Source organism: Petromyzon marinus, chromosome 40, assembly GCF_048934315.1.
Source record: "Petromyzon marinus isolate PM22_M1 ecotype Great Lakes invasive population chromosome 40, UKy_Petmar_22M1.pri1.0, whole genome shotgun sequence".
In the NCBI taxonomy this organism is placed as follows: domain Eukaryota; kingdom Metazoa; phylum Chordata; class Hyperoartia; order Petromyzontiformes; family Petromyzontidae; genus Petromyzon; species Petromyzon marinus.
Window position 1 is genome coordinate 9,918,229 of NC_133706.1, and position 24,066 is coordinate 9,942,294.

At 51.2% G+C, this 24,066-nt stretch overlaps 1 protein-coding gene across 7 annotated transcripts in view; it reads left to right on the forward strand.

Moving 5' to 3' along the window:
* MCTP1 (multiple C2 and transmembrane domain containing 1) overlaps positions 1-24,066 on the forward strand; it is a 163,218-nt gene that overhangs the window by 135,305 nt on the left and 3,847 nt on the right. For 6 of the 7 annotated variants that reach the window (XM_032968646.2, XM_076073112.1, XM_076073113.1 and 3 more), the window contains 10 exons: positions 1,314-1,407; positions 4,169-4,271; positions 5,947-6,049; positions 6,746-6,847; positions 7,741-7,815; positions 8,169-8,288; positions 11,893-12,003; positions 13,195-13,251; positions 18,676-18,785; positions 23,231-23,340. In XM_032968646.2, coding sequence (XP_032824537.2) covers positions 1,314-1,407; positions 4,169-4,271; positions 5,947-6,049; positions 6,746-6,847; positions 7,741-7,815; positions 8,169-8,288; positions 11,893-12,003; positions 13,195-13,251; positions 18,676-18,785; positions 23,231-23,340 — 985 coding nt within the window. Of the gene's footprint in view, positions 1-1,313; positions 1,408-4,168; positions 4,272-5,946; positions 6,050-6,745; positions 6,848-7,740; positions 7,816-8,168; positions 8,293-11,892; positions 12,004-13,194; positions 13,252-18,675; positions 18,786-23,230; positions 23,341-24,066 lie in introns of those variants that run through there. The other variant, XR_012946475.1, reaches the window with a different exon arrangement.

A 24,066-nucleotide genomic window follows, 5' to 3' on the forward strand; every position in this document is an offset into this window, starting at 1 on the left:
AAGGATTTACTTATAAGTGAAATTACGGCTCGCGACGGCGACTCCTCGGCTGTCACTTCTAATCAGCCCCGCCGCTCGCAGCGCCGAGTGCAGAGGGGAGCGGAGGCTGGCGGTCGTCCGACGTGCCATCCCCGTCTCTCTGTCGCGCCACGAGCCTTTTTTTCTTTTTATCGTCCTCCATCGTACATTGGTTTTTGAAAAGAAAAAAAAAATCTTTCAGTGACATTTGCAACAAGGCACTTTTGACTGCGATAGCATTATCCTAAAACATCGCTCGGGCAGCAATGCGGCGTTTGGAGATGGAGCGAAATCCAATCTGCAGTCACGTCGATGGGATTGTGCGTGGAATAACATTTCTCCGGCTCATGTTTAAAATATATATAGATATTACAGTTTGATTAAGTAATTGCTCCTATCAAACAGTGTTGTTTATATTATTATCAAAATATGAATAATTTTACAAACACTAAACTAAATATTTTATCTCTCATGTATGGTATGCAACTTGTAGAATGAAATAACTGAAACATTTGGATTTATGTAGGATCAAATTTCAATCACATCTCAGCCTCATCTTAGAAGTTGATCGGCCTGATGCAGAGGACCAGCTACACTGGTGGAAGTCTTGGGGTATCCAAGCCACGAGCGAACGGGTCCCGTGGTTATTGGGTAGATTATAGACACGGTCCACAAAGCTCTTTCCCCCAACCTTGTCACATATAAGAGGGCTTCCATTGCACTCGAATTATACTAAATCTATGGTGCCACTGACGACCGACTCAGTGCTGTCTGGGCCAGCTGTTCGTGCGTTGCTGCGTCTTTAAAGTTTCAGTTTTCAGTTTCATTTATTAGGTATAACCCTGTGAGCCATGCGGCTCTTGACTCGGGTGCAACCGCAACAAAACAAAAACATGAACAAGAAACATCTTAAAGTGACTGCAGGCAACAGAAAAATCCTGGAAAAAACAGCAAAGTCTCCCAGAAAAAACACCGCATTTCAACGCTGTGTGCAAAGCTCCCACTCCCTTTCATCGGCACAAATCTGCCCGTATGTCGCCTTGCTGAAGGGAGAAAAACGCAGACTCAAAAAAGTGTTGAGCATGCCCCTTTGGCCACATCTGAGTGTGTCACGGAGTGCCCGGGCACTCGCCGCACCCACAGCGGCCGTGCCCCCCAGCTCTGACGCTCGGCCTACGGGCGCACAGGGAAAAAAATGCCCGCGGCTCTGCCGCCGCTGCTGCATTCGTCCACGACGTTCGTCGAGCCACGGACACCAACCTCCCCTCCCCCCCCCCCCCTTGTCTCTTCCCCAGGCGCTGCGACAGTCGCTGAGCAACGTGAAGGACGTGGGCTTCCTGCAGGTCAAGGTGATCCGGGCCGAGGGCCTCATGGCCGCCGACGTTACAGGTACGGCTGAGGGCCGCCTCCCCCGAGCGCGAGCGAGCGCGAGCGAGCGCGACGGTGGATGAGCGCGACGATGCGCGACGGTGCACGCGCGCGATTCTCGCCGTCTCGCCCCGTTTGGCGTTGCGTGGGTCGTCGTTATTAAGGCGCCGTGGAAATGATCGCTGTTCCCAACGCGTCCTGTTGCGTTGGGTTATGCTTTGCCGTTTACAGATTTGACGAGAGCATGGAAGAGTAGCTCAGTGCTCCGGGTCTCTGAGCCATCCAGTCACCTCTGTTTGGAGTATTTTGGGAATTAATACGAGGAATAAAATGTATAGAACGTTTGTCAATATTCTGCTATAATGACTCCTACCGTTGATATTTTGCTCACGGGGGTTGTTTGACCATACTTCACCACACTTCTCAGCGAGGATTGGGAAAACAGGAAGCTCAGGACTGATTCATTATCGCTCGCCACTGATGTTAGCCGTGGCTGTGAATCGAACGTAGCTTGCCGATTTCGTGGTGCAATGTGCTAATCGCTGTCGCACCAGTCCAGTTCATGCTGCTGAATTGCCCGTGTCGCACCCTGTTAATGATCCACACACTCATGGCTCCACCTTCTAATGATCCACACACTCATGGCTCCACCCTCTAACGAGCCACACACTTACCCATGGCTCAGCCCTCTAATGATCCACACACTCGTGGCTCCACCCTCTAACGAACCACATAATAACCCATGGCTCCACATTCTAATGATCCACAAACTCATGGCTCCACCTTCTAATGATCCCCACACTCATGGCTCCACCCTCTAACGAGCCACACACTTACCCATGGCTCAGCCCTCTAATGAGCCACACACTCGTGGCTCCACCCTCTAACGAACCACATAATAACCCATGGCTCCACATTCTAATGATCCACAAACTCATGGCTCCACCTTCTAATGATCCACACACTCATGGCTCCACCCTCTAACGAGCCACACACTTAGCCATGGCTCAGGCCTCTTAATGAGCCACAGGTTTACCCCTAACTCTGCCAGGTTTCATTGGCACTGCCACGGTGCGCGCGCCCCAACGCGATGTGGCAGGCGCGGGGGAGAGCGTGCCACTTGCTAATTTTCCAATCCGTGCCTTCCTTTGGGGTCCATAATTGCGTTTCATGGCTTTTAGCTGCTAACAGCGCAGGGTTAAAAAGAGGTCACCTGTCAATCCAGCTTTCCCCCCGTGTGTGTGTGTGTGCGCGTGTGTGCCTGCAACATGCACAGCCTCGGCCAGTGTAATTAATAATAATAAATAATTGAACGTGCTTTGACGAGCCGCTGGTGGGTGAAGGCCTAACCACCCCGTGTCGCTCAGCGGGTTATTCTGACTATACTTCACCACGCTGGTCAGTGGAGGGGGGGGGGGTGGTTTGTGCGGAGGATGGGGGAGAGGTGCACACGTGACCGGTTCAGATTTCGCTCGCCTCTTACGTTAGCTGCGGCCTGGAATTGGTCGCTGGGTTTGACCAATGCCATTGGTGAGTGTTTGGCGATTGCGAGGACACCACCGTGAAAGATGCATTCATTCAACCTTGCTGCATCTCTGTCTGCGATGCACCAGCCCGCACCTCCAGAGCGCTGGCTCAAAGGGTCTGTGCAGGTTTTGTGCAGCGTGCTGGGTTTTCTCCATGCTCTTTGGTTGCCTCCCCGCATGAAACCAAATTCTCGAGCGTGAAATTTCCCGAACGCGCGAATGTAGCAGGGCCCTCGTGTAAACGAGTTTTGAGACTCCGTTCCGTGTTTATTATTCTCCCCACCGTCACCAAACCGCACTGACCACCATGGGGCAGCTATCACCAGCAACATGCCATGGATGGGTGGAAGGGGGGGGGGCGGAGGCCTTCATCCAGCAGTGGATTGATAAAGGGTTTCACATTTATTATTTTTGTTGTTATCGACCGCGCCGGCAATCGTCGGTCACGCGCCGTCAAGAGCGTGGCCGTCTGCTTCGCTTCACGCGACGCTTTTCCCTCCCGTCCTGGGGATCGCGTTTCAAAAAGTATTCGCCACCCCCTGCAAATGAGCGGCGATTCTGTTTAAAACAAAAAGAAAAAAGCGGCTCGTTACTCCTGGGTTACTTTCCGGGAGGACGTAATCGGCGCTGTGGGGACCTCTCGCGCCACCGTGACCCCACACGCAACGTCCCCCCTGCGCTGTAAACAAATACCCGCTTGTGTGCGCGCGGCTGTCTGCCCGCACGTGCAAGCGTGCCAATGATTTTGCGGCGGCGACATCACGTTACGTCCGCCGCGTTACGTGCGTGGATGTGTCGGGGGCCCCTTCCGCACGCACGGCGCTACGCAGCCGGCGGAACAAAATCTTGAACAGTGCGCACGGAGAAGAAACGTGGAAGTGACGCGTGCTCATAATAGCATCGTGAGAGACGGGAGCGTGCGGATCGGGCAACGGACGTCAACGTGCCCTCGCTCTGTGACCACTGCGGGGATGGAGCAGTGGTGTCAGTTCATGTGCAGGAGTGAGATGCAGTGTTGTGTCGCAGGAATTTGAGGGCTGGTGATGTCTTTGGGAGGCATTCTCATCCAGCAGTGGATAGACTAAAGGATGATGATTCATATTTAATTGCTCGTGGTTAATGTTATGGATGCGAGTTTGGATCGTGCTATCGTAGCAGGGCTGTGGTAGACGGAGACGTCTTCAGGAGGCCTTCATCCTGCAGTGGATAGAGTTCGGATGATGATGTGGTGCCCACCGCACGTTGCTCCCTCGCAGGGAAGAGCGATCCGTTCTGCGTGGTGGAACTGGGCAACGACCGTCTGCTCACGCACACCGTGTACAAGACCCTCAACCCGGAGTGGAACAAGGTGTTCACGTTGTGAGTATCGTGCCGCGCAGTGGTGGCACCCACGGATTGGGTGGGGGCAGTGGTGGTGATGACCCAATGGGAGGGCCCTAAGCAGAAATAGATTATTTTTGGGCCTCCCCCTATTCCCCCCTCCTTTAATTGTGTATATTATATAGTCCAGGGGTTGACACCCTGTGGGTCCGGAGCCACGTGGGGCTCTTTAAGGATCGCTTCGTGACGTTATTTATTAAGGACCACCACCGTCTCTCGTTTTCACGTGCAATTGCTGCTCTTGAAATATTGAGCTTTTTACCGAATTCGAAAAAAAAGCCTCCTCTTGTTATTTTCGTTGCCGACCCGTGATACAGTCCCCTAGGGAGATGATAGAAGAGATGTAGATAAGAAATCGAGATGTCGTGACACGGGAGACGCTGACATGATTGAGGCGTAAGCGATTAATTGGCTTGAGACGTTCATGCGGATCCGAATTTGAGATCTTTGATGCGCCCATACTTTTTTTCCTTCTTCCACAAATCCGATGCCCCTTGAGCTTCTTGGGACCCCCGAGCTTTTGCGTGGCTCTGCTCGCGCCCCGTGGGAGTCTCCTTTCGCACGACCATGGGACGTCAGCGCGAGGTCGAGAGGTCAAACCCGACCTCCTTGGCCTCCCTGTAAAAATTACCGATCCCATGGCTCTCTCTCTCTCTCTGTGTTGATAAGAGCGGGGCGAGAGTTAATTGAGGTAATTACCTCATTGTCTTTTATAAACCCCCGGCCACAGGTCAGTGGAAATATCTGGCCTTGGCCAAATTTTTCACGCGGGGTTGTTTTTTTTTTAACCCCTCTGCTGGGTTTTCCTGCGATCACTGAAACCGCTCGGCACTCGCTCCGCGTGCGAAACACCTGGCGTGCGTCTGCAGACTCGTCGCGCGTCAAGCTCGCCGCGCGGCGACGGTGATGACGATCGGTGGGGCCCCCGGCAGCGCCAACTTGGGAGAGCCGGGGGCCGCTCGCACGCGCGATTTTGCGTGCCGGGGGGTTTTTGATCGCGGTTTGCCGAACCACGCCACTTTTCCCAACCACCCCCCACCCCCCCCCCCCCCCCCAGCCGGCAGCTAAGAACGCTAATGCAGATAATAAGAGCGAACGCATTGCTCCGAAATGAGCAAGGTGAGGGGGAAGTTGACAAGGGAGGCGATTGGAGCGAGCAATGGGGAGAGCGCTCGTGACAGCACAGCGGACGCAGGACCGACGGTCATATAGTCTTGAGCAGGGTTTCGTTAGGCGACTCGCACAGGCTCCACGCAGACTCGCACTTCGCGGGAAGTCATTCGTCCGGCAGTGGATTGAAAAGAGCGCTCCACATGGTTGCCGTTGTTATTATTGTTATTTAATTTGACAAAAAAAATGCAGTTGAACACGGTAGGGATGTCGCGGATGAGGTCGGTTTGCTAGAATGTGCGTCGTTCACGTGGGGTCGTGCTTCCGCTCCTCCGGTATATACCTGTGCAGGCTCATATCCGATACTCGGGGCGGTTTTTGTCCGATGGCCCGGGTGGCCTCCCCAGGTGGTCTTGGGAACGGCCGGGCACGCCCGTGACCCGGCCAGCCGAGGTGATGACGGCGCCCCTTCCCCCCCCTCCCCCTCCCCCGCCCCCCCCCCCTCGGTGGACGTTCCCCCTGTGTGCGTCGTCGCCCTGTTCAGTAACCTGAAGGACATCCACTCGGTGCTGGAGGTGACCGTCTACGACGAGGACTGGGACCGCACCGTCGACTTCCTGGGCAAGGTGGCCATCCCGCTGCTGTCGGTGAGACCCCCAGGGAGGGTTTGCTGGCAGAGATGGGATGGAGAGAATTATATTGGGGGGGTGGGGGGGTGGGGAGGGGGGTAGTGTCACTTTAAGGGCCCCCTCCCAAGCCCCGAGTTTATTTGCTTTAATTGAACTCCAAGGGGCTGTTTGGGGGAGTGTTGCGCCAGCACTAGGCGAGTCGGGATGCACCGGCCCATCGGTTGATGTCAATTTTGTTGTTTCATCAACGCGTCGAGTCACGCGCGTGAGAATCGAGCGTTTACGGTTTATGCAAAACGGAATGCACGTGAACACACGAATGGCACAATTATACCGGCTGAGTATACAAAAGGTTGCAAATGAGATGGCACGAACAATACAGATTTCTAATTCCAACACAACATGCACAACATTTCCAATGGTCACGGCTAGAGTATGCTTTAAATGAACCGGCGGTGTGGGTCCATTAACTATGCAGTTATTTATGCATGGCACGATACAACGGTGCATTTTTTTTTAATCAGCACTGCCCTCTGCTGTTGTTTCGCATCCTATTGTCGACGGGCACGTTTCTCAGTAATTGTTTTCGGACACGTTTAAGGTCGTCACGTGGAGCCACGCTACGGGGGGGTGCTGGCGGTGGCGGGGGGTGGGGGCATGTGGAGCCGTTCGCTGTTTAAATGCCTCGCCCATCCGGACCCTGCTCCCTCTCAGGTGAAGAACGGGGAGGAAAGGGGCCTTGTGCTGAAAAACAAGCACCTGACCGCGTGCACCAAAGGCACTCTCTTCGTGGAAATGGAAGTGATTTACAATCCGGTGAGTGGGGGCCGTGCCCGTGTTGTCCTGTGGCTGCAGCAATTCCCGGGAGGCTCAACGGGCAAACCACGTGGGGTGGGCTGGAAGCAACCTCGGCCTCTCGTCAGCACCGCCCCACTTTTCAATAGCCACGCCCACTCACCCACTCGCCCACTAGCCCACAGCCACTGCCCAACAGGCTCCACCCACTCCCCTGTCAACCCCGCCCACTACTCGGCGTAGCCACGCCCACAGGCTGCTGCTCCATAATAATAATAATTTACATGTATTTGTAATGCGCCGTCCACTAATGTCTCAAGGTGCCTTGTAAGAAAGGCCAAGAGGGGAGAACACAGGGAAGGCTGCCACTGATGGGGTCCCCTTGGCACAAAATGCAGCAGGGAACTGGAATGGTTTGGATGGTGTGTGACGTAACACAGATGAGATGTGAGATATCAAGCCGACTAGAGTTTGCTTTCCATGGGGTTATCACCTGATGAAATGGGGCCTATTATTATCATCACCATCATCATTATCTGCAATTATCATTAGGCATGTATGTCGAACTTCTTTTGCACCGTACGTAGCCATCCATGCTAATCGGAGGTGCGGCGTAATCGGCTCTATGTGCTCTTAGATTGTTGGCGTTCTCTGGTTTAATTCCTGGTGAAACAAGTCCCTAAAAGAATCTGCCTCTCGGGTGTAGGCCAATCGGTTTCGAAGACGTACATCATCAGAGCGTGTTTGTTTGCATGCTTTACCGCAGGCATGTATGATTAATGCACGGTCCGATGCCTCGCGATATTTGCTGTTTCAACAAACTCAACACCTGCATCCGTTGCCGGATAGGGTACCGGAGCCCGTTGCCCTTTCATCACCGTAGCCACCGTCGTGGTTCGCCTTTTGGTTTCCAGGTCAAGGCCAGCATGCGGACATTCCTACCCAGGGAGAGTAAATACATGGAGGAGCACCCGAAACTCTCCAAGCAGGTAAACGGCATCAACCCGCTGCTCGCGACTCGTTGCCACTTGACCGTGTGGCAGCAAGTGACACTTGCGCCTCGCAGTGAGAAGGAACCTAGGGTTGAGACCTGACTGGGGCGCCTTCCTGCGTGGAGTTTGTATGTTCTGCATGTGGGGGGGGGGGATTTTTGTCTTTGTCCGGCGTGCGCGTGCACGCACGTATCTGTGCGCGTGCACGTGGGCACGCACGTATCTGTGTGTGCACGTGGGCACGCACGTATCTGCATGCGTGCACGTGGGCACGCACGTACGCGTGCGTGCACTCACGGACGCTCGCTCGCTCGCACGTGCGCGCGAGCGTTCGCTTCTTGTTTTTTCAGCTGCTCTTGCAAAACTTCAACCGGGTGCGGCGGTGCGTGATGGCGGTGGTGAACGCCTTTCACTACATCAACAGCTGCTTCAACTGGGACTCTCCTCCGCGCAGCGTGACCGCCTTCATTGTAGGTGAAACGCGAACACCGTGACCTCGCTTCAACTCCCCCGTGGCCCCTGGGGCTCAACTCAAAGACAAAGGCCCCCCCCCCCACCCCCCGTAGCCTGTAACAGACTGATGGGGCAAGTGCCGTTAGCGAGTAGCAACACCTATAGAGGCCAAAACAGCACACGAAGGAGGTGAGTGGCGAACACCACGCCCGGCCGCCTTTGTCTCCCTCCGGTGGCAATGTTCACACACCGCGCCGGCTACTCATTTGAGGCTGAGTCGACCTAGGGGAGGCCCAGGACCGGTTCGCATGATCGTCACCGGTGTTCGCCGTGAACGGGAATCGAACTCGGAGCACAGCTCACATACGCTCGAACACGCACACAGCAAAGACGGAGGTCCCCCCCCGTGTCGCCCTGCACAGGCTGTTGGGGCAAGTGCTGTTGGCGAGCGACATTTTAAGGCCGGCACGGTTTATGAGGGTTCGGCTGGGACCACGCCCGGTTGGCCGCCATTGTCTCTCCGGTGCTGTTTCTGCGTACAACACCAGGGACCCATTTTAAGGGTTTTTTAGACCTACGGGAGGCCCCAGGACCGGTTAAAATAATCGCCGCTGATGATAGCCGTGGCCCGGAATCGAACTCGAGCCATCGGGTGTACAGCATGGTGCGTTCACCATTGTGTCACCCAATCATAATAACAAGAGTGCTCTCACTCAACCAGGAAACCCCCACTTCGTGTCGAAGTTTTTTTCAGTTAGGTTCTGCTTTGGGGTGCTTGGGCAGTTTTATGAGAGAGTTTTACTTTGTGTGGGAGGAAAGCAGAGAACAGGGCCTCCGGGTCCATGGACCAGTGAGCTAACCACCACGCTAGCACTACCTAGTTCATACACACATGCACACAAAGACACGAGGGGGCGGGTGGCCAGCACCACGCCCACACACAAAATGCAAAGATTCCCCGTATAGCCCGAACAGACTGTTGGGGCAAGTGCTGTTAGTGAGCACCTATGAAAGGCCGGCACGGCACACGAGTGGGTGAGTGGCCAGCACCACGCCCGGCCGCGTTTGTCTGCCCAGTGGCGATGTTTACACAACACACAAGGTACTCATTTGAGGCTGGGTCGACCTAGAGGAGGCCCAGGACCAATTCAGATAATCGTCAATGGTGTTGGCCATGAGCGGGAATCGAACTTGGGCCGCCAGGTTCGTAGCGCAGCGCACTAACTGCTACCCTACCGTCCTCATGCGCACGCACACACACCCGCACGCACGCACACACACACGCATGCACGGTGCAGGGTTGCGCACCCCACCATACGGGGGTGAGCTGGGAGATGACGGGAGGCACGTACTGACATCGCGAAAGGAGATGACTTGAAACGGGGTGGCCGTGACGTTTGACCCCACGGTGGCTGCCCCCCCCCCCCCCACCGGCCGCCTCTCCCATCCTCCCGCCGTCCGTGTGGGCTAGAGGTCTCCACGGTGTGCCGCAACTTTGCTTCTGTTCCGCCTCTAGACCGCACGAGGCCGCCGTGCCAAGCCGGCGGCGGCGGTGTTGCGGTCGCTCTCCGTTGTAAGGGCGGAGGAATTCACCTCCCATCACCCCCCCCCGGCCGCCGCCCACACACCCGTAGCCTCACTTACTGCCTCGCTCACTCACCGGCCCTCACCTGCAGTCACACACCTGCTCAGTCAACCATTCACTCATTTGTGCTGTCTCTACGGGCGGAATGAGTCAAGCCCTGCCTGTCCTCCGATTTGCCAAATTGCCACGATTCTAAATTACGATTCGATCCCAGAATCAGTGTTTTATATATATGTATAGTGATTGTAACTGCCTCTAGTGCCTCTAAGGGTGACAAATACCTAATTAGAGAGAATGTATAACAGTTAAAATAATAACAATAATTTATAGCATCTCGTCAATCCACGGCTGGATGAAGTCATCCACTCACCGTGTCGTTCATGGGGTATGTTTGGCCATACTTCACCGTGCTGGTCAATGCAGATCGGTGAACTGGTTCGGCTATGACTTGCCACTGATGTTAGCTGTTACCAGTGATGGAACTGGCAAACAGCTGTGCCACCTCTCCCCTACGTGCAACCCACACAATCAATTAAACTCCTTTCATTACATTCGTGATGCGAGGCATTGCAATCACAAGCTTAATGATTGACGCGAGTCAATATCTTCTCCAATGCTATACTCAGTAGAGTACCTTTACCTGCACCTATGTACAGTGCGAAAGAAGTTGAACATACATACAAATCTTTTTTAAAATTTTATTTTACCAGGTAAGACCCACCGAGCTATGAAGCTCTTTTTTCAGAAGCGACATGGCCACAAATGATAGCTGAACAATGTGGCTTATCATGCGTACATTTATAACGGCCAAACACTTTCAACGCACGTTGATTATAAACGTACCTGGCCCACGCGTTCCTCTTGTTACACACACACACACTCTGGCCCCGTGCTCACTGCATCTCTTGATCAATGCCCAGAGCCTCTGGCTTGAAGTGTTGCGACTGTGTTGTGGCATTGGCAGTCACGTTTACTTGGACACTCCTCGTGCGTGCGGCCAGCGGGTACGTCGCCCCACACCGCGCTCGCTAGGAGGCAGCACAAGACTGCGTTTGAATTAAACTCTCTCACGCGGAGACCCACACGCGCACGCTCTGCGTGTGGGCGCTTCGCTGAACGTTTCATGGTGTTACCCCATGCACATTTCGCTCATGGTTCACCCTACACTGCATTCGCTGCACAAACATGGCAGCAGATGCGGATACCTGATGAACAAATGGAAAAATTAAACAAAACTCTCCAGTAGCAGTGTGTGACTGTGGTCATCCAGAACAGAGACCGTACAAGGTGTAACGACGCAATGCCCCGATCCACAAATACGAAGGAGACATTCCAGCGATACACCACTCCGCTGCTCCTGACGCGGCTATCTGGGCTTGACAACCTGAATGTGAAATTGTAGCTGTCGCTCTGCATCCACATGAGCCGTACGAAAGAAGAAGAAAAACACTTTGCAGACGGGTAACATCGTCAAACACCTTCGATACGCCGCGATGTTGCTGCCTGCTGGGCACTGCGATGGGCTTGATGATGGCGAGAGTAACCACGAACAAATCCGCCGTGAGAGCGACTGATATTGGAAGCTTGGCAAGGTTCAGCCGCTGTCCTGGAAAGCCAGGTGTGTTGAAGGCCTGGGCTGCAAGGTGGGTAGGGGATAAGTGCAGCAATTGATTCTTGAATCCATCCGTGTGGTGCCTTGAGCATTACGGATAAGTTTTCTCCAGGTCCCTCAGTTTACTCTGACACGCAGCCAAACTTTCACTCGTGGCATTGGCCAAACATCCCAATAGGGGACCCTGCTTAAAAGAGCCTTGAGACTTTGTTATTATTAGTGTTGGCGGTTATGGGATTTGATGGAACTTGTAACGTTTATTTGATGGGAGCTGCTGCTGTAAGTGTTGATAGAGGTTGCTGTAAGCGATGTCAGGTGATGGAGTGGACGATGGGTGTTGATGGAGGTGGCGACGGTCGTTGATGATCTAAGCGACGGTGGTTGTTGTTTAGCAGAAGTTGATGGCCCTGCATGTTGCGCGCAGCTGTTCCTGGTGTCGGTGTGGAACTTTGAGCTCTACATGTTGCCTCTGGGTCTCTTGCTCCTCTTCATCTACCACTACGTCATGCTGGGAACAGGCAGCCCCCAGGAACCGGTGAGTTACGGCCTGGACACTTCAGCTCAGTCCACCGAACGTTCCGGCACAGTCCCGGCGGTTTTGGACTGCAGGCTGTCGTCCCACCACCACTACCACCGCCCCCACAGTGCCTTTAGTAAGAATATGGAATTTGTGCCCAGTTTTTTTTTAAATGTTCTGGCCTCGTGCTTGACTCACGATGCGGGCAAAGAGACGTAGGTGGCCTCTGCAATGGGGTGGAGCTACCTGAGGAGTGGGCGGGGTTACCTGAGTAGTGGGTGGAGCTACCTGAGTAGTGGGCAGGGCTACCTGGGTAGTGGGGGGAGGGAGGCTACCTGAGCAGTGGGCAGAGCTACCTGGGTGGCGGGTGGGGATATCTGAGCAGTGGGCGGAGCTACCTGGGTAGTGGGCAGGGCCATCCCGAACTGTGATAATTCATCGCGTCTCTGAGGATATTGCACCGTGCTCACTGCAGCATTGCCTAATGTGAAACACAATGCTGGATGAGGTCAACGTAAAGCTACCAAGTTTCTGGGAGGCACAACAAGGATACATGGATACATTTTTGCCCGTTTTTAAATCGCCGCGTTCACTCAATCACTAGCCCGGGGCACGTAGTGTCAGGCCATGGATTGTCCACTTCATTTCCCTTGTTTGACTCGTTTGTTCCAATAGCCTAAATGTTAACACACATTGCGTTAGTCATAAATAATCGACCGTGTTTTCTCGCACGCATTATTCAATGCATGCATTCTGAGCTAGCAAAGTATTTAATGTTGATCTCGGAATTGTAGGTATGCATGTTGAACTTCTCTCGCGCCGTACGTAGCCAACCGTGCTAATCGGAGGTGCGGGAGAAGGACACCAAACTAAGTACAAAAATCAGTCCTAAAGAAATGAGTTTTCAATCAAGATTTATAAATGCATAGCTCCAGTGATATTGGAAGGAAAGAGCGTTCCAGACGGCCGCAGAAGCGCATCTGAAAGCACGCGATGCGGTGACCACCGTCTTTGTTCGATGGCGAGCAGCCAAAAGGCGCTGCCGCTGCCGCTGCGAGGATGAGCGGAGTGTCGCGTGAAGGTTCATGCTCTTTGACGAGATCAGCGAGGTACCGTGGTTCATCTGTGGCGAGCACTCTGTGCGTGATGAGTGCGACCTTACAATTGCCCCATTGTTGCTTGCCTCACATTGGTTGCGTGTTTCTGCAGTGTGTGGTCGAGGACATGGTGGTGGATGATGACGACGATGATGAGAGAGACGACAAGGTGAGCTTAGCGGTCTGCTGCAGTGCAGTGTAATACATTACAATATATTTATTTTGTTGCCTATACTCTCCACAATGAAGCACATGATTGTGTTGTGTTACTATCGAGCAATTGGCGTTTAACTGTCGAACAGAATCAGAATCCTTATTTATCCTGGAGAAATCCGATGAGCTATAAAGCTCTTTTTCACAGATGTCCAGTCGGCGTGGGTCAGAAAATTATAACAACAAACACTACAAAAACACGATAGGAGTGCAAAGTATAGGAAAGGTTAGCAAATCACTGTAAATAAATACATGTTCTTTAGGTCTTTCGGTAAAGCCACGTAGATAGAAAAATAATAAAAATAATAATATTTTTCTATCTATGTGGCTTTACCAAAAGACCCAAAGAATATGAATTCCTGCAGTCACGAAAGCTTTAAGCCAAACAAATGTTCTGAAAGTAAACAAATGTCTATTTTACCAGATAAAGCCCGCTGAGCTGTTAGTTATTTTTCAGGATCGACTTGGCCACAAATTAGAGCTCAACGGAGTGGCTTGTCAAGTGGAAATGTATATCAGCTATAAACGACTCTAAACGCGTGTTTCTAAACGTGGAGAGTAAAACGGGATCCAGAGAGAAAAAAAAATCCACACAACCATGGGGAGAGCATGCAAACTCCAAATATACAGGCGTTAAGGTCGGGATGGAAGCCATGACCTCCTGTACACCAGGCGAGAAAGATAACATCTCGCCATCGGACAGGCTCCTTGCCTTTAAACGTCTGTCAGTTCACCAATCATTGGTTCAAAGAAGCCTGACTCAGCTCATGAGACACCGAATGTCAAAACGGGTCCAGAGTTCGCAGAAGCCAGCGTATTGTCTGCTTGTTTATGTTGTCACTTGTGTTTTCTGCAGCGACGTAAGTTATTATTTCGTGTTAGGTACAACACTGTGCGTATTCATATGGCGCTTGAATGACCACTCATGCCTCAAGACCCTTTGGGTTCACCTCGCTTTAAACTCTCCCCATTTATTTAGCCCATTTGCGGGGGCACGTGACGATGAACTGCGTGGCGGGTTCACGTCCCCTCCCTCCGCGCACGAACACCGCCGTTTCTCTCCCCCGGCCGTCGTTGAAAGTCATTCACTCCGCGGGGAGACCGCTCCGGCCAGACGATCACGCAGCTTTTGCGGATAAAAGGGCAAGGTTGCTGAACAACGACAGCCCATATATATATTTTTGTCGTTTTCATTTTATTTGCGGGTTAACTTTAAAAAAAAAAAAATATTAAACATGAGATTATATCTGTTCCCGAGTCGTGGATAATTCACCGGATGTTATGACAGTGAGGTTCATTTTCTTCGGATGCCGATGGGGGAAGCGATGAAAAAACCAGGAGGCATTTGCAGCGTCGAGCAAACTTTGCGGGAACCTTTCGCATAACATTTTTACCAATACGTCGAGCGTAACCGTGACAAAAAAAAAACCTTAAAACCCAACCGCTAATACCGTTGCTATTTCCATTTTGTTATTAAATTAACAAAGTCCATTGTTAATACCCAGAGATTAAGAAATTAATTAAAAACACAGTGTTGGAAACAGCTTGGGGTAATTAAATTTCTCTTTCAAGGCGGCTCATTAACGGTGTGTTATTAGCTGTGAAATCTTGTTCTTTAAACGCTCTCCGAGTTTGTAAGGCGCTGGGACGTTTTCTCAGCGGGGGTGGGGGGGGGGGTGGTTGGTGCGGGCCGTGCTGAAGAAATAACAAATTGTCTGCGGGTGCCGGGTGCCGGGTACCGGGTGCCGGGTGCCGTCGGGTGCCGCCGGGTGCCACCGGGTGCCACCGCGTGCCACCGCTAACAGGGGACGTCGTTGCGCCCGGGCGGCGACGCGGCAGGGCGGCACCGGAGTGGCTCGGAGGTGCCGGGCTTCTAAAACCTGAGCCAGCACTGCCGAGGACCTGGGCGCAAACCGCGGTGTTTCAGCCCACCTGCGCTAAAACCGAGTTCTCAGTTGATGGCCTCAGCCCCCCGGGGTCACCAGTGAGCAGAAGAAAAAAAAAGGAATCTCGATTTCAATTTGTTCTTGGTCAGATTCCTGCATTACTGTCTGCTTCAATGGTAGTTGACGTCCGTATGTATGCTGAACTTCTTTCGCACTGTACGCAGCCAACCGTGCTCATCGGAGGCGCATAAAAATCCCCTGACATCATACGCGAGCGTGGGCCGTTGCGTGCCAGCGTCAGGGGTCTAATTTTGCAAAGTTCCCAAAAAATGACACCGTACGTTATTCAATTTGGATTATACACGTAGCGTCAGTCTGTCCCCCCTACTGGCAGACTAATGCCCCAGGTCACTCTGGCAAATTAGACTCATCCTGGAGTCTCGAGTTTTTCTCTGGTAGAAACTCTCCAGTAGTGTGCAACTGTGGTCATCCAGAACAGACCGCACAAACGTATGACGACACAATGCCCCATCCACAAATACGAAGGATGCATCGCATCTCTAACACCCCGCTGCTTCTGACGCGGTTGCCTGGGCTTGACCATCTGAATGTGACATTGCCGTTGTTGCTCTGCGTCTACATCAGCCGTACGAAATACGAATGAGACCTTGGTAAAACCAAAATCAACTTGCTGATGTTGCATGTGCGTGCGTTCATGTTCGCACACGCGTGTTAAAGTTCACACACGTGCGTTCATGTTCACACACCCGTGTTAAAGTTCACACGTGTGTTCATGTTCACAGACGTGTTAAAGTTCACACACCCGTGTTAAAGTTCACACGTGCGTTCATGTTCACACACCTGTGTTAAAGTTCACAGTGTGTTCATGTTCACACACCCGTGTTAAAGTTCACACGTGTGTTCATGTTCATGCCCGTGTTAAAGTTCACACGTGCGTTCATGTTCACACACGCGTGTTAAAGTTCACACGTGTGTTCATGTTCATGCCCGTGTTAAAGTTCACACGTGCGTTCATGTTCACGCACGCGTGTTAAAGTTCACACGTGTGTTCATGTTCACACACCCGTGTTAAAGTTCACAGTGTGTTCATGTTCACACACCCGTGTTAAAGTTCACAGTGTGTTCATGTTCACACGCCCGTGTTAAAGTTCACACGTGTGTTCATGTTCACACGCCCGTGTTAAAGTTCACACGTGTGTTCATGTTCACACACGTGTTAAAAGTTCACACGTGTGTTCATGTTCACACATCCGTGTTAAAGTTCACAGTGTGTTCATGTTCACACACACGTGTTAAAGTTCACAGTGTGTTCATGTTCACACACGCGTGTTAAAGTTCAGTGTGTTCATGTTCACACACCCGTGTTAAAGTTCACACGTGTGTTCATGTTCACACACGTGTTAAAGTTCACACACCCGTGTTAAAGTTCACACGTGTGTTCATGTTCACACGCCCGTGTTAAAGTTCACACGTGCGTTCATGTTCACACACCCGTGTTAAAGTTCACACGTGTGTTCATATTCACACACGCGTGTTAAAGTTCACAGTGTGTTCATGTTCACACACGCGTGTTAAAGTTCACACGTGTGTTCATGTTCACACACGCGTGTTAAAGTTCACACGTGCGTTCATGTTCACACCCGTGTTAAAGTTCACAGTGTGTTCATGTTCACACGCCCGTGTCAAAGTTCACTCGTGCATTCATGTTCACACACCCGTGTTAAAGTTCACACGTGCGTTCATGTTCACACACCCGTGTCAAAGTTCACACGTGTGTTCATGTTCATGCCCGTGTTAAAGTTCACACGTGCGTTCATGTTCATGCACGCGTGTTAAAGTTCACACGTGCGTTCATGTTCACGCCCGTGTTAAAGTTCACACGTGCGTTCATGTTCACACACCCGTGTCAAAGTTCACACGTGTGTTCATGTTCATGCCAGTGTTAAAGTTCACACGTGCGTTCATGTTCACGCCCGTGTTAAAGTTCACACACGCGTGAGCATTTGAACACCTAAATTGCGACGTTATTTCCTCTCGGAGATCGGTCTGTTGTTAAAAAATTGTAGCCTCGTTCAAGTTTACATTTTTTCAAATAATTTTTTTATTATTTTAAATTGTCCGTTCTTAAATGCATGTAATTGTTTGATGTTACAGAGCGATAAGTCAAGAAATATCTTAAGTGTGTGCTCTCCGGTTCCCTGGGGTTATGCCTTTGCCCAATCCTGGCCAACGCAAGAGTGCATTTTGATTCTCCCTCTGCCTGGCAAATAGAGTTGTGTGTGTAAGTTGTATTGAAGCGACCAACCTCCGAGCGATTACAGGAGCGATTGCACTCCTGGAGCGGCGGGACGAGTGACTTTTGCGACGACGTGTGAAAGGTGGCATCGACCGAAGGTCGCACCCCGGCGACCCCACAGAAAATCTCTTTCGGACGAACACGGGCGATGCCGTGGTTTATCACGTAAAAAAAAGACGAGAAAAACACTCGGAAAAAAACACGACGACTGGGGCTCGTGAGAGTTGCGATCGTTACACGTTGGTTTATACGAGTCTTTTTTTTTGTTTTACGCTTGACGCGTTTGATTAGCGAGCAATTGGTCCCCCCGCTGGGGAGGGTTATGCCGGCTCAACGCGCACTTGGACCAGCAGTCGCTGGGAGCTGGGCAAACGACGGGGGGAGGAGGTTGTCCTCCTGTGTGTTTCGCGTTTGTTCGCGGGAGTAGGTGTGTTAATAATTATAATTTGTCACATCGGTACGCAGCCACTCCGTTTGCCTTTGATCTAACGGGGAAGAAAAAACTAAACTTAGCAACACAAAAATGGGTAAATTGAATTAGAATATCTTGGGCATTAAAAAAAAACCAATTAAATTACTCGCGCTGTGGTTACACAAATATGTACTCGCAATTATAGGCGCAGGTGACACCGGCGCTCAATGCACCACTCATTTACGACCATCGTCAACAGGTTTTTAACGTCCATGGTGCGCTTCGGTAATTCCCGTTCACTGTGCAGCTAACCGATTCAAAACCGGCTCGGGCTCAGTGGCCGACGGGGCTGACCACACATCCGGCAATGGCTCAGCGGCCAGCGTTCCAAACTGGCTGCGTGCGTGTATGCGTGCGTGCGTGCGTGTATGCGTGCACCGGAGTGAGGAGCGGAAGTGTAGCGGCTAGCGCACTGCGCTACAAACCTAGCCACCCAAATTCAATTCCTGGTCACGGCCAACGCCAGTGACGATTATCTGAACCGGTTCTGGGCCTCACCTAGGTCGACTCGGTCGCAGATGAGTACCTGGCGTGGTGTGTAAAACATCGCCGCTGGGGAGACAAAGGCGGCCAGGCGTGGTCCATCCACCCCTTCTTCGAGTGCCGGGCCAGGCCTCATAGGTGCTCGCTAACAGCACTTGCCCCAACAGTCTGTTAAGGCTTTATGGGGGGACTTTGTGTGTGTGTGCGTGCGCGCGTGCGCAGGACTCGGAGCGCAAGGGGCTGATGGAGAAGCTGCACGCGTTCCAGGAGGTGTGCATCAGTGTTCAGAACCTGCTCGGCCGTTTCGCGTCGCTGTGCGAGAGCATCAAAAAGTGAGCGTCACCCTCCGGATGGACCGCGGCTGTTGGGCAACATTTTTTTTTTAATATATATTTTGTAAAAGAAAAGAAAAAAAAACAATCCACAGTGTCCAAAGTATTTATATATAAATAAGGAAAAGTTTTACTTTAAATGAGGGAGTGAAGTTTGACTGATCAGGACGATTGCAAAGTTGCCGAGGATGTGTGTGAGGGAGGCGTTGAGAGTAGGGTTCACTGCCCCAGTGATGAGACGAGTTGTCACAAGTCGGGGGTCGCCAAATTTCATTTGAGAATCCTTGAGGTGGCCCGGGGTGATTCGGAGGTTGGAGCATTGAGCGGCCACCACTCAACGGTCTTGGGTTCGAATCGACGTGTTAGCTGCCCGTGACTAAACCCTGATGTGTGGAGAGTTGATGATCCCCAGCCCTGTCACACCGATGACTGCACAGAAGAACAATAATCCCATGGCACTCAATTTAATTTTGCACTTTTTATTTTTCGTCTTAATTTGACCTCGTTTTTGTCATTCGTCGTTTTTCTCTCTCTCACAAAATTTTGTCCACCCAATTAGCCAAAATATTAATTCGTCATACGCATATCATTTATTTAAAAACTTAAATAAATAATTCTCACTTGCACAATGTGATGTCTCTCGCGAGAATGTTAATTGGTATTTAAACTATTTGTACTTTCCAAGTAAAGCCCACTGAGCTCTATCGTTTCAGAAGCGACCTGGCAACATATTGATAGCTCAAACGAAGTGGCTTATCATGTGGACATTTCTCGCAGCCAAATACTCTAAAGGTGCGTTTCTAAATGTGGAGAGAAAAACCAGAGGGCCCAGACAAAAAGCCACACGACCACGTGGTGCACGTGCAAACTCCACATATACAGGCGTCAGGATCGGGATCGAACCCACGACGTCCTGTATACCAGGCGAGGTAGTTAACATCTCGCCACTGTGGCAGTATTAGTTGATGATGCATGCATGTGTTACGTGTCTATGGTGCTGGTGCCCATAAAGTGGAGAAACTTTGCGTCTGGCTGCTCACGAGAAACCTTAGGCTTGGAACGGAGAGATTCATGGTCTCGTTGTTACAGTTTTATGAGATTTCTCTTTTCACGACTGGACAAGCAGTCAGGGCGGCCAAAATTTTTGCAGATATTGCATTCCAAAACTTTACGCTCAGTGTCCAAAAATTGGCTGAAATAAATGTTACTTAAAAAAATATATATGAAAAATTCAAATCGCACACTGTGTGGCGGAGAGATACGTTTATGGCCGACAAAATGACGGCAAGTTGGGGACAAGTCTGGCAGTTTGTAAAATGTTGACACTGATTTTTTCATTTTTTGTTACATATATTTGTACATCAAGCCCTGTAAATGTATTTAAATTTTTAATGATTTTTTTCACCTTCAAATAGAGTTGACAAAACTCATTTCAATTACGTTTCCAAATTGGCGCCGGACGTCCTCGTTTTTTTACTCCACGGCTGCCGAGCGCAGGTGACTCCCCGATTATCCCCCGGGACTAAGTTGCTCGTCGTGGTTCAATCAACGTGCGACGGCGCTCGCGACCTCGCCAGACCGCGGGAGCCCCGCACGGTTGAGCCCGCATCGTGCTTGCGCGGGTGACCACCATGCGCACCAGGTTGCCATGGGCCTGGGGTCGGCAACCCGAGGCTCTGGAGCAGCGTGCGGCTCTTCAAGGACCGCTTCGTGACGCTATCTATAAAGGACCACCGTTTCCTCGTATTCACCGCGTGCATTGCGGCTCTTGAAATACTGCTCTTGTTATTTTGGTTGCCGAGCCCTGCCATAGGCCGCATTGCAGGGCTGCACCGCGTACGTGGCGGTCGCCAGGAGGCGGTGCTGCGACATTTACCGTTGCATTTTTTGATTTAAAGCTTTTGTGACTGCAGGGATTCATATTCTTGGTTCTTTCGGTAAAGTCACCACGTAGAAGGGAAACAATACAATAATAAAAATATAAAACAATAAAATTCCCCCGACGTTTCGACTGCAACACAAGCAATCGTCATCAGGTGTGAAAACCACAACAAGAAAATTTGAAAGTGGCGGTTTTTTTTTACGTTAGCACCATGGAGAGCGATTTGGCAGTTTGTTCAGATGGACAAGTCCATCTATGTTCGGAAAAGAGGAGGGGGGAGACGAAAAATAATGCATGCGGTCTGAAAGCCACCTTAAGCGTGATCAATCAATTAAGACCGGAAATGGTTTATCAAATATTTCCAATGATTGCTAAGCCAGAAACCATCTTCTCGGTTGAAATTGTCTCTGTGTTTGTATATGTGGATAGCCTCATGAACGAATCTCTCATGGTAGCCAGATGGCTTACAAAGAACCTCTGTCTTGGAAAAGTCAATGTCATGTGAGCCTACTGAATTATAACAATGATCTGCCACGGCCGAGGTGTTGGTCCTACTGTGTTTAAGGTCTGCTTTGTGTTCACGAATGCGGTCCGAGACATGGCGTTTGGTTTCTCCAATGTAACTACTACAGAGGCAACTTAGTTTGTAGACGCCAGGGTACTGTATGTCCGGAATCACATCTTTTACAGACAGAACCAGATCACGGATTTTATGTAATGTGTTGAATCGGACCTGGATCTTGTGTTTATTCAAGATTTTGGAGATCTTTTTTTGTGATCCCCGCAATGTAGGGTAAAGTGATGGTTTTGAAAGGCTCCTCAAGAGGGTCCTTCTTCATGGTTGGAGTGATAGCTTTGCGGATTGTGTAGTCGGAATAACCATTAGCCTTAAGAGCTTGGTGTACGTGCTTGAGTTCACTGGCTATGTGTTCCTGGTCGGATATGCATTGGGCTCTATGGTGCAGAGTCTTGATGAGGGAATTCTTCTGGGATGGATGGTGGTGAGAATCCGGTTTCAGGTAAGCATCCGTATGGGTAGCTTTCCTGTAGACAGAGTGGCTCATTGAACCATCAGGTCTCTTTTTCATTATTAGAACATCCAAAAAAGGTAGCTTGCCATATTTTTCGACTTCCATGGTAAATCTGATGGCTGGGTGTATAGAATTGATGTGGTCGAAGAATTGGTCTAGAGCAGGCCGGCCATGTGGCCAGATGACAAAAGTGTCATCCACGTACCTCTTCCATAAGGTTGGGCGCAGAGTGGCAGTCTGGATGGTGTCAGTCTCAAATTTATCCAAGGTTGTAGCCAACATTTTCATGGATTCAACACATTATAAATCTGTGATCTGGTTCCATCTGTAAAATATGTGATTCCGGACATACAGTACCCAGGCGTCTACAAACTAAGTTGACTCTGTGGTAGTAATTACATTGGAGAAACCAATCGACATGTCTCGGACCGCATTCGTGAACTCAAAGCAGACCTAAAACATGGTAGGACCAACACCTCGGCCGTGGCAGATCACTGTTATAATTCAGAGTAGGCTCACATCACATTGACTTCTCCAAGATAGAGGTTCTTTGTAAGCCATCTGGCTACCATGAGAGATTCGTTCATGAGGCTATCCACATATAAAAACATAGAGACAATTTCAACCGAGAAGATGGGTTCTGGCTTAGTAATCATTGGAAGGATTTGATAAACCATTTTGGGTCTTAATTGATTGTTCACGCTTACGGTGGCTTTCAGACAGCATACATTAATTTTTCGTCTCCCCCTTCCTCTTTTCCGAACATAGATGGACTCGTCCATCTAAACAAACTGTCAAATCGCTATCCGTGGCGCTGACGCTTAAAAATAAATAAATAAATACAAACCGCCACTTCTTTCAAATGTTTTTGCCATTGGTTTTCACACCTGATGATGACTGCTTGTGTTGCAGTCGAAAACGTCGTGAGAATTTTATTGTTTTATATATATTTTATTATTTTATTGTTTCCCTTCAACGGGACTTTACCGAAAGAACCAAGAATATAGATGGACTCGTCCATCTGAACAAACTGTCAAATCGCTCTCCGTGGTGCTAACGTTAAAAAAAACCCGCCACTTTTTTCAAATTTTCTTGTTGTGGTTTTCACACCTGATGATGATTGCTTGTGTTGCAGTCGAAATGTCGTGAGAATTTTACTGTTTTATATTTTTGTTATTGTATTGTTTCCCTTCTACGTGACTTTACCGAAAGAACCAAGCACATCTACCATTGCGCTGCACTCCTGTGCTCCTACGTCTCATGCACTGCCCACATTCTGAGCGGCATGGTGAAGCATTGGCATGGAGGAGGGCCCTCATCCAGCAGTGGATTGACAAATGGCAGTAAATGACTGTTGATTAGTTTCTATTTAAATGGAATGTGCACGACCGTAATGTTACCGTGTTGTGCTGCTGTCTCTGTGTGCTGCTGCTCGTGCTGCGTGCTGCGTGCTGCTGTGTGCTGTCGCTGCTGCGTGATGCCGCTGCTGCGTGATTCTCCTGCTGTGCGGTCATTCTGCTGTGCTGCCACAGCACGTTTAATTGGACGGTGCCGTTCTTGTCGTGGCTGGCCATGGCGGTCCTGGCCGTGGTCACACTCGTCCTCTACCTCGTCCCACTCCGCTTCATCGTCCTCCTGTGGGGTGAGCCGTGGCGGCACAGCGATCGGGGTCGCAGGTGGCATCACCGCACCGGAGCCCTGCGGGCCGGAGTGCCCCCCTCCGGGACGGGGGGGGGGGGGAGGGTGGGGGGGGGCAGGAGGAAATCGGTACACGGGGGAGGCCCCGTTTAAATCCTCGTCGCGGGGCCCCGTGCCAGCCACGCCGCTGGGCGAGCGGTGCCATTGGGCACGGTTGGTGTCGGGGGGGGGGGGGGGGTGGGTGACGGGTGCACCCACCTCCTTGGGCTCGAGTGGATGGGACGGGGGCTGTGTTGTGTTGGGCTGCGCTGAGCCGGCCCGGGCTAGTCGTGGAGTGGGTGGGTGGCTTCACGGGTTCACAACGACATGATTCGGGACTTTGTTGTTTCTTACTCCGCGGAGTGCGGCAGCCCCGCCACTGGAAAGTGTGAGAGTGCGGCTCTGACATAAAGCGCCGCCGATCCTGGAGGCCCGTCCAACTTTAGTTTTATCGCTCTTGTCAGATTTTCGCCCGCGTGCCTGGGCGTCGTTGCCGGTCGAATGTTATCGACCAGCGTATACACGCGCGTCGAGTAAGCCCGTGCAGGATACCGGCGGCGAGACTTCACCGGGATGTTTCCGAGCGGCCTCACCGCGGGCGCCGGCTTCCACGCACGCCCCGCGTCGCATTCACGCCCGTCCTGGGGGGGGGGTGAATAAATAATTAAACAATAAACGCTACAGTTGTCTG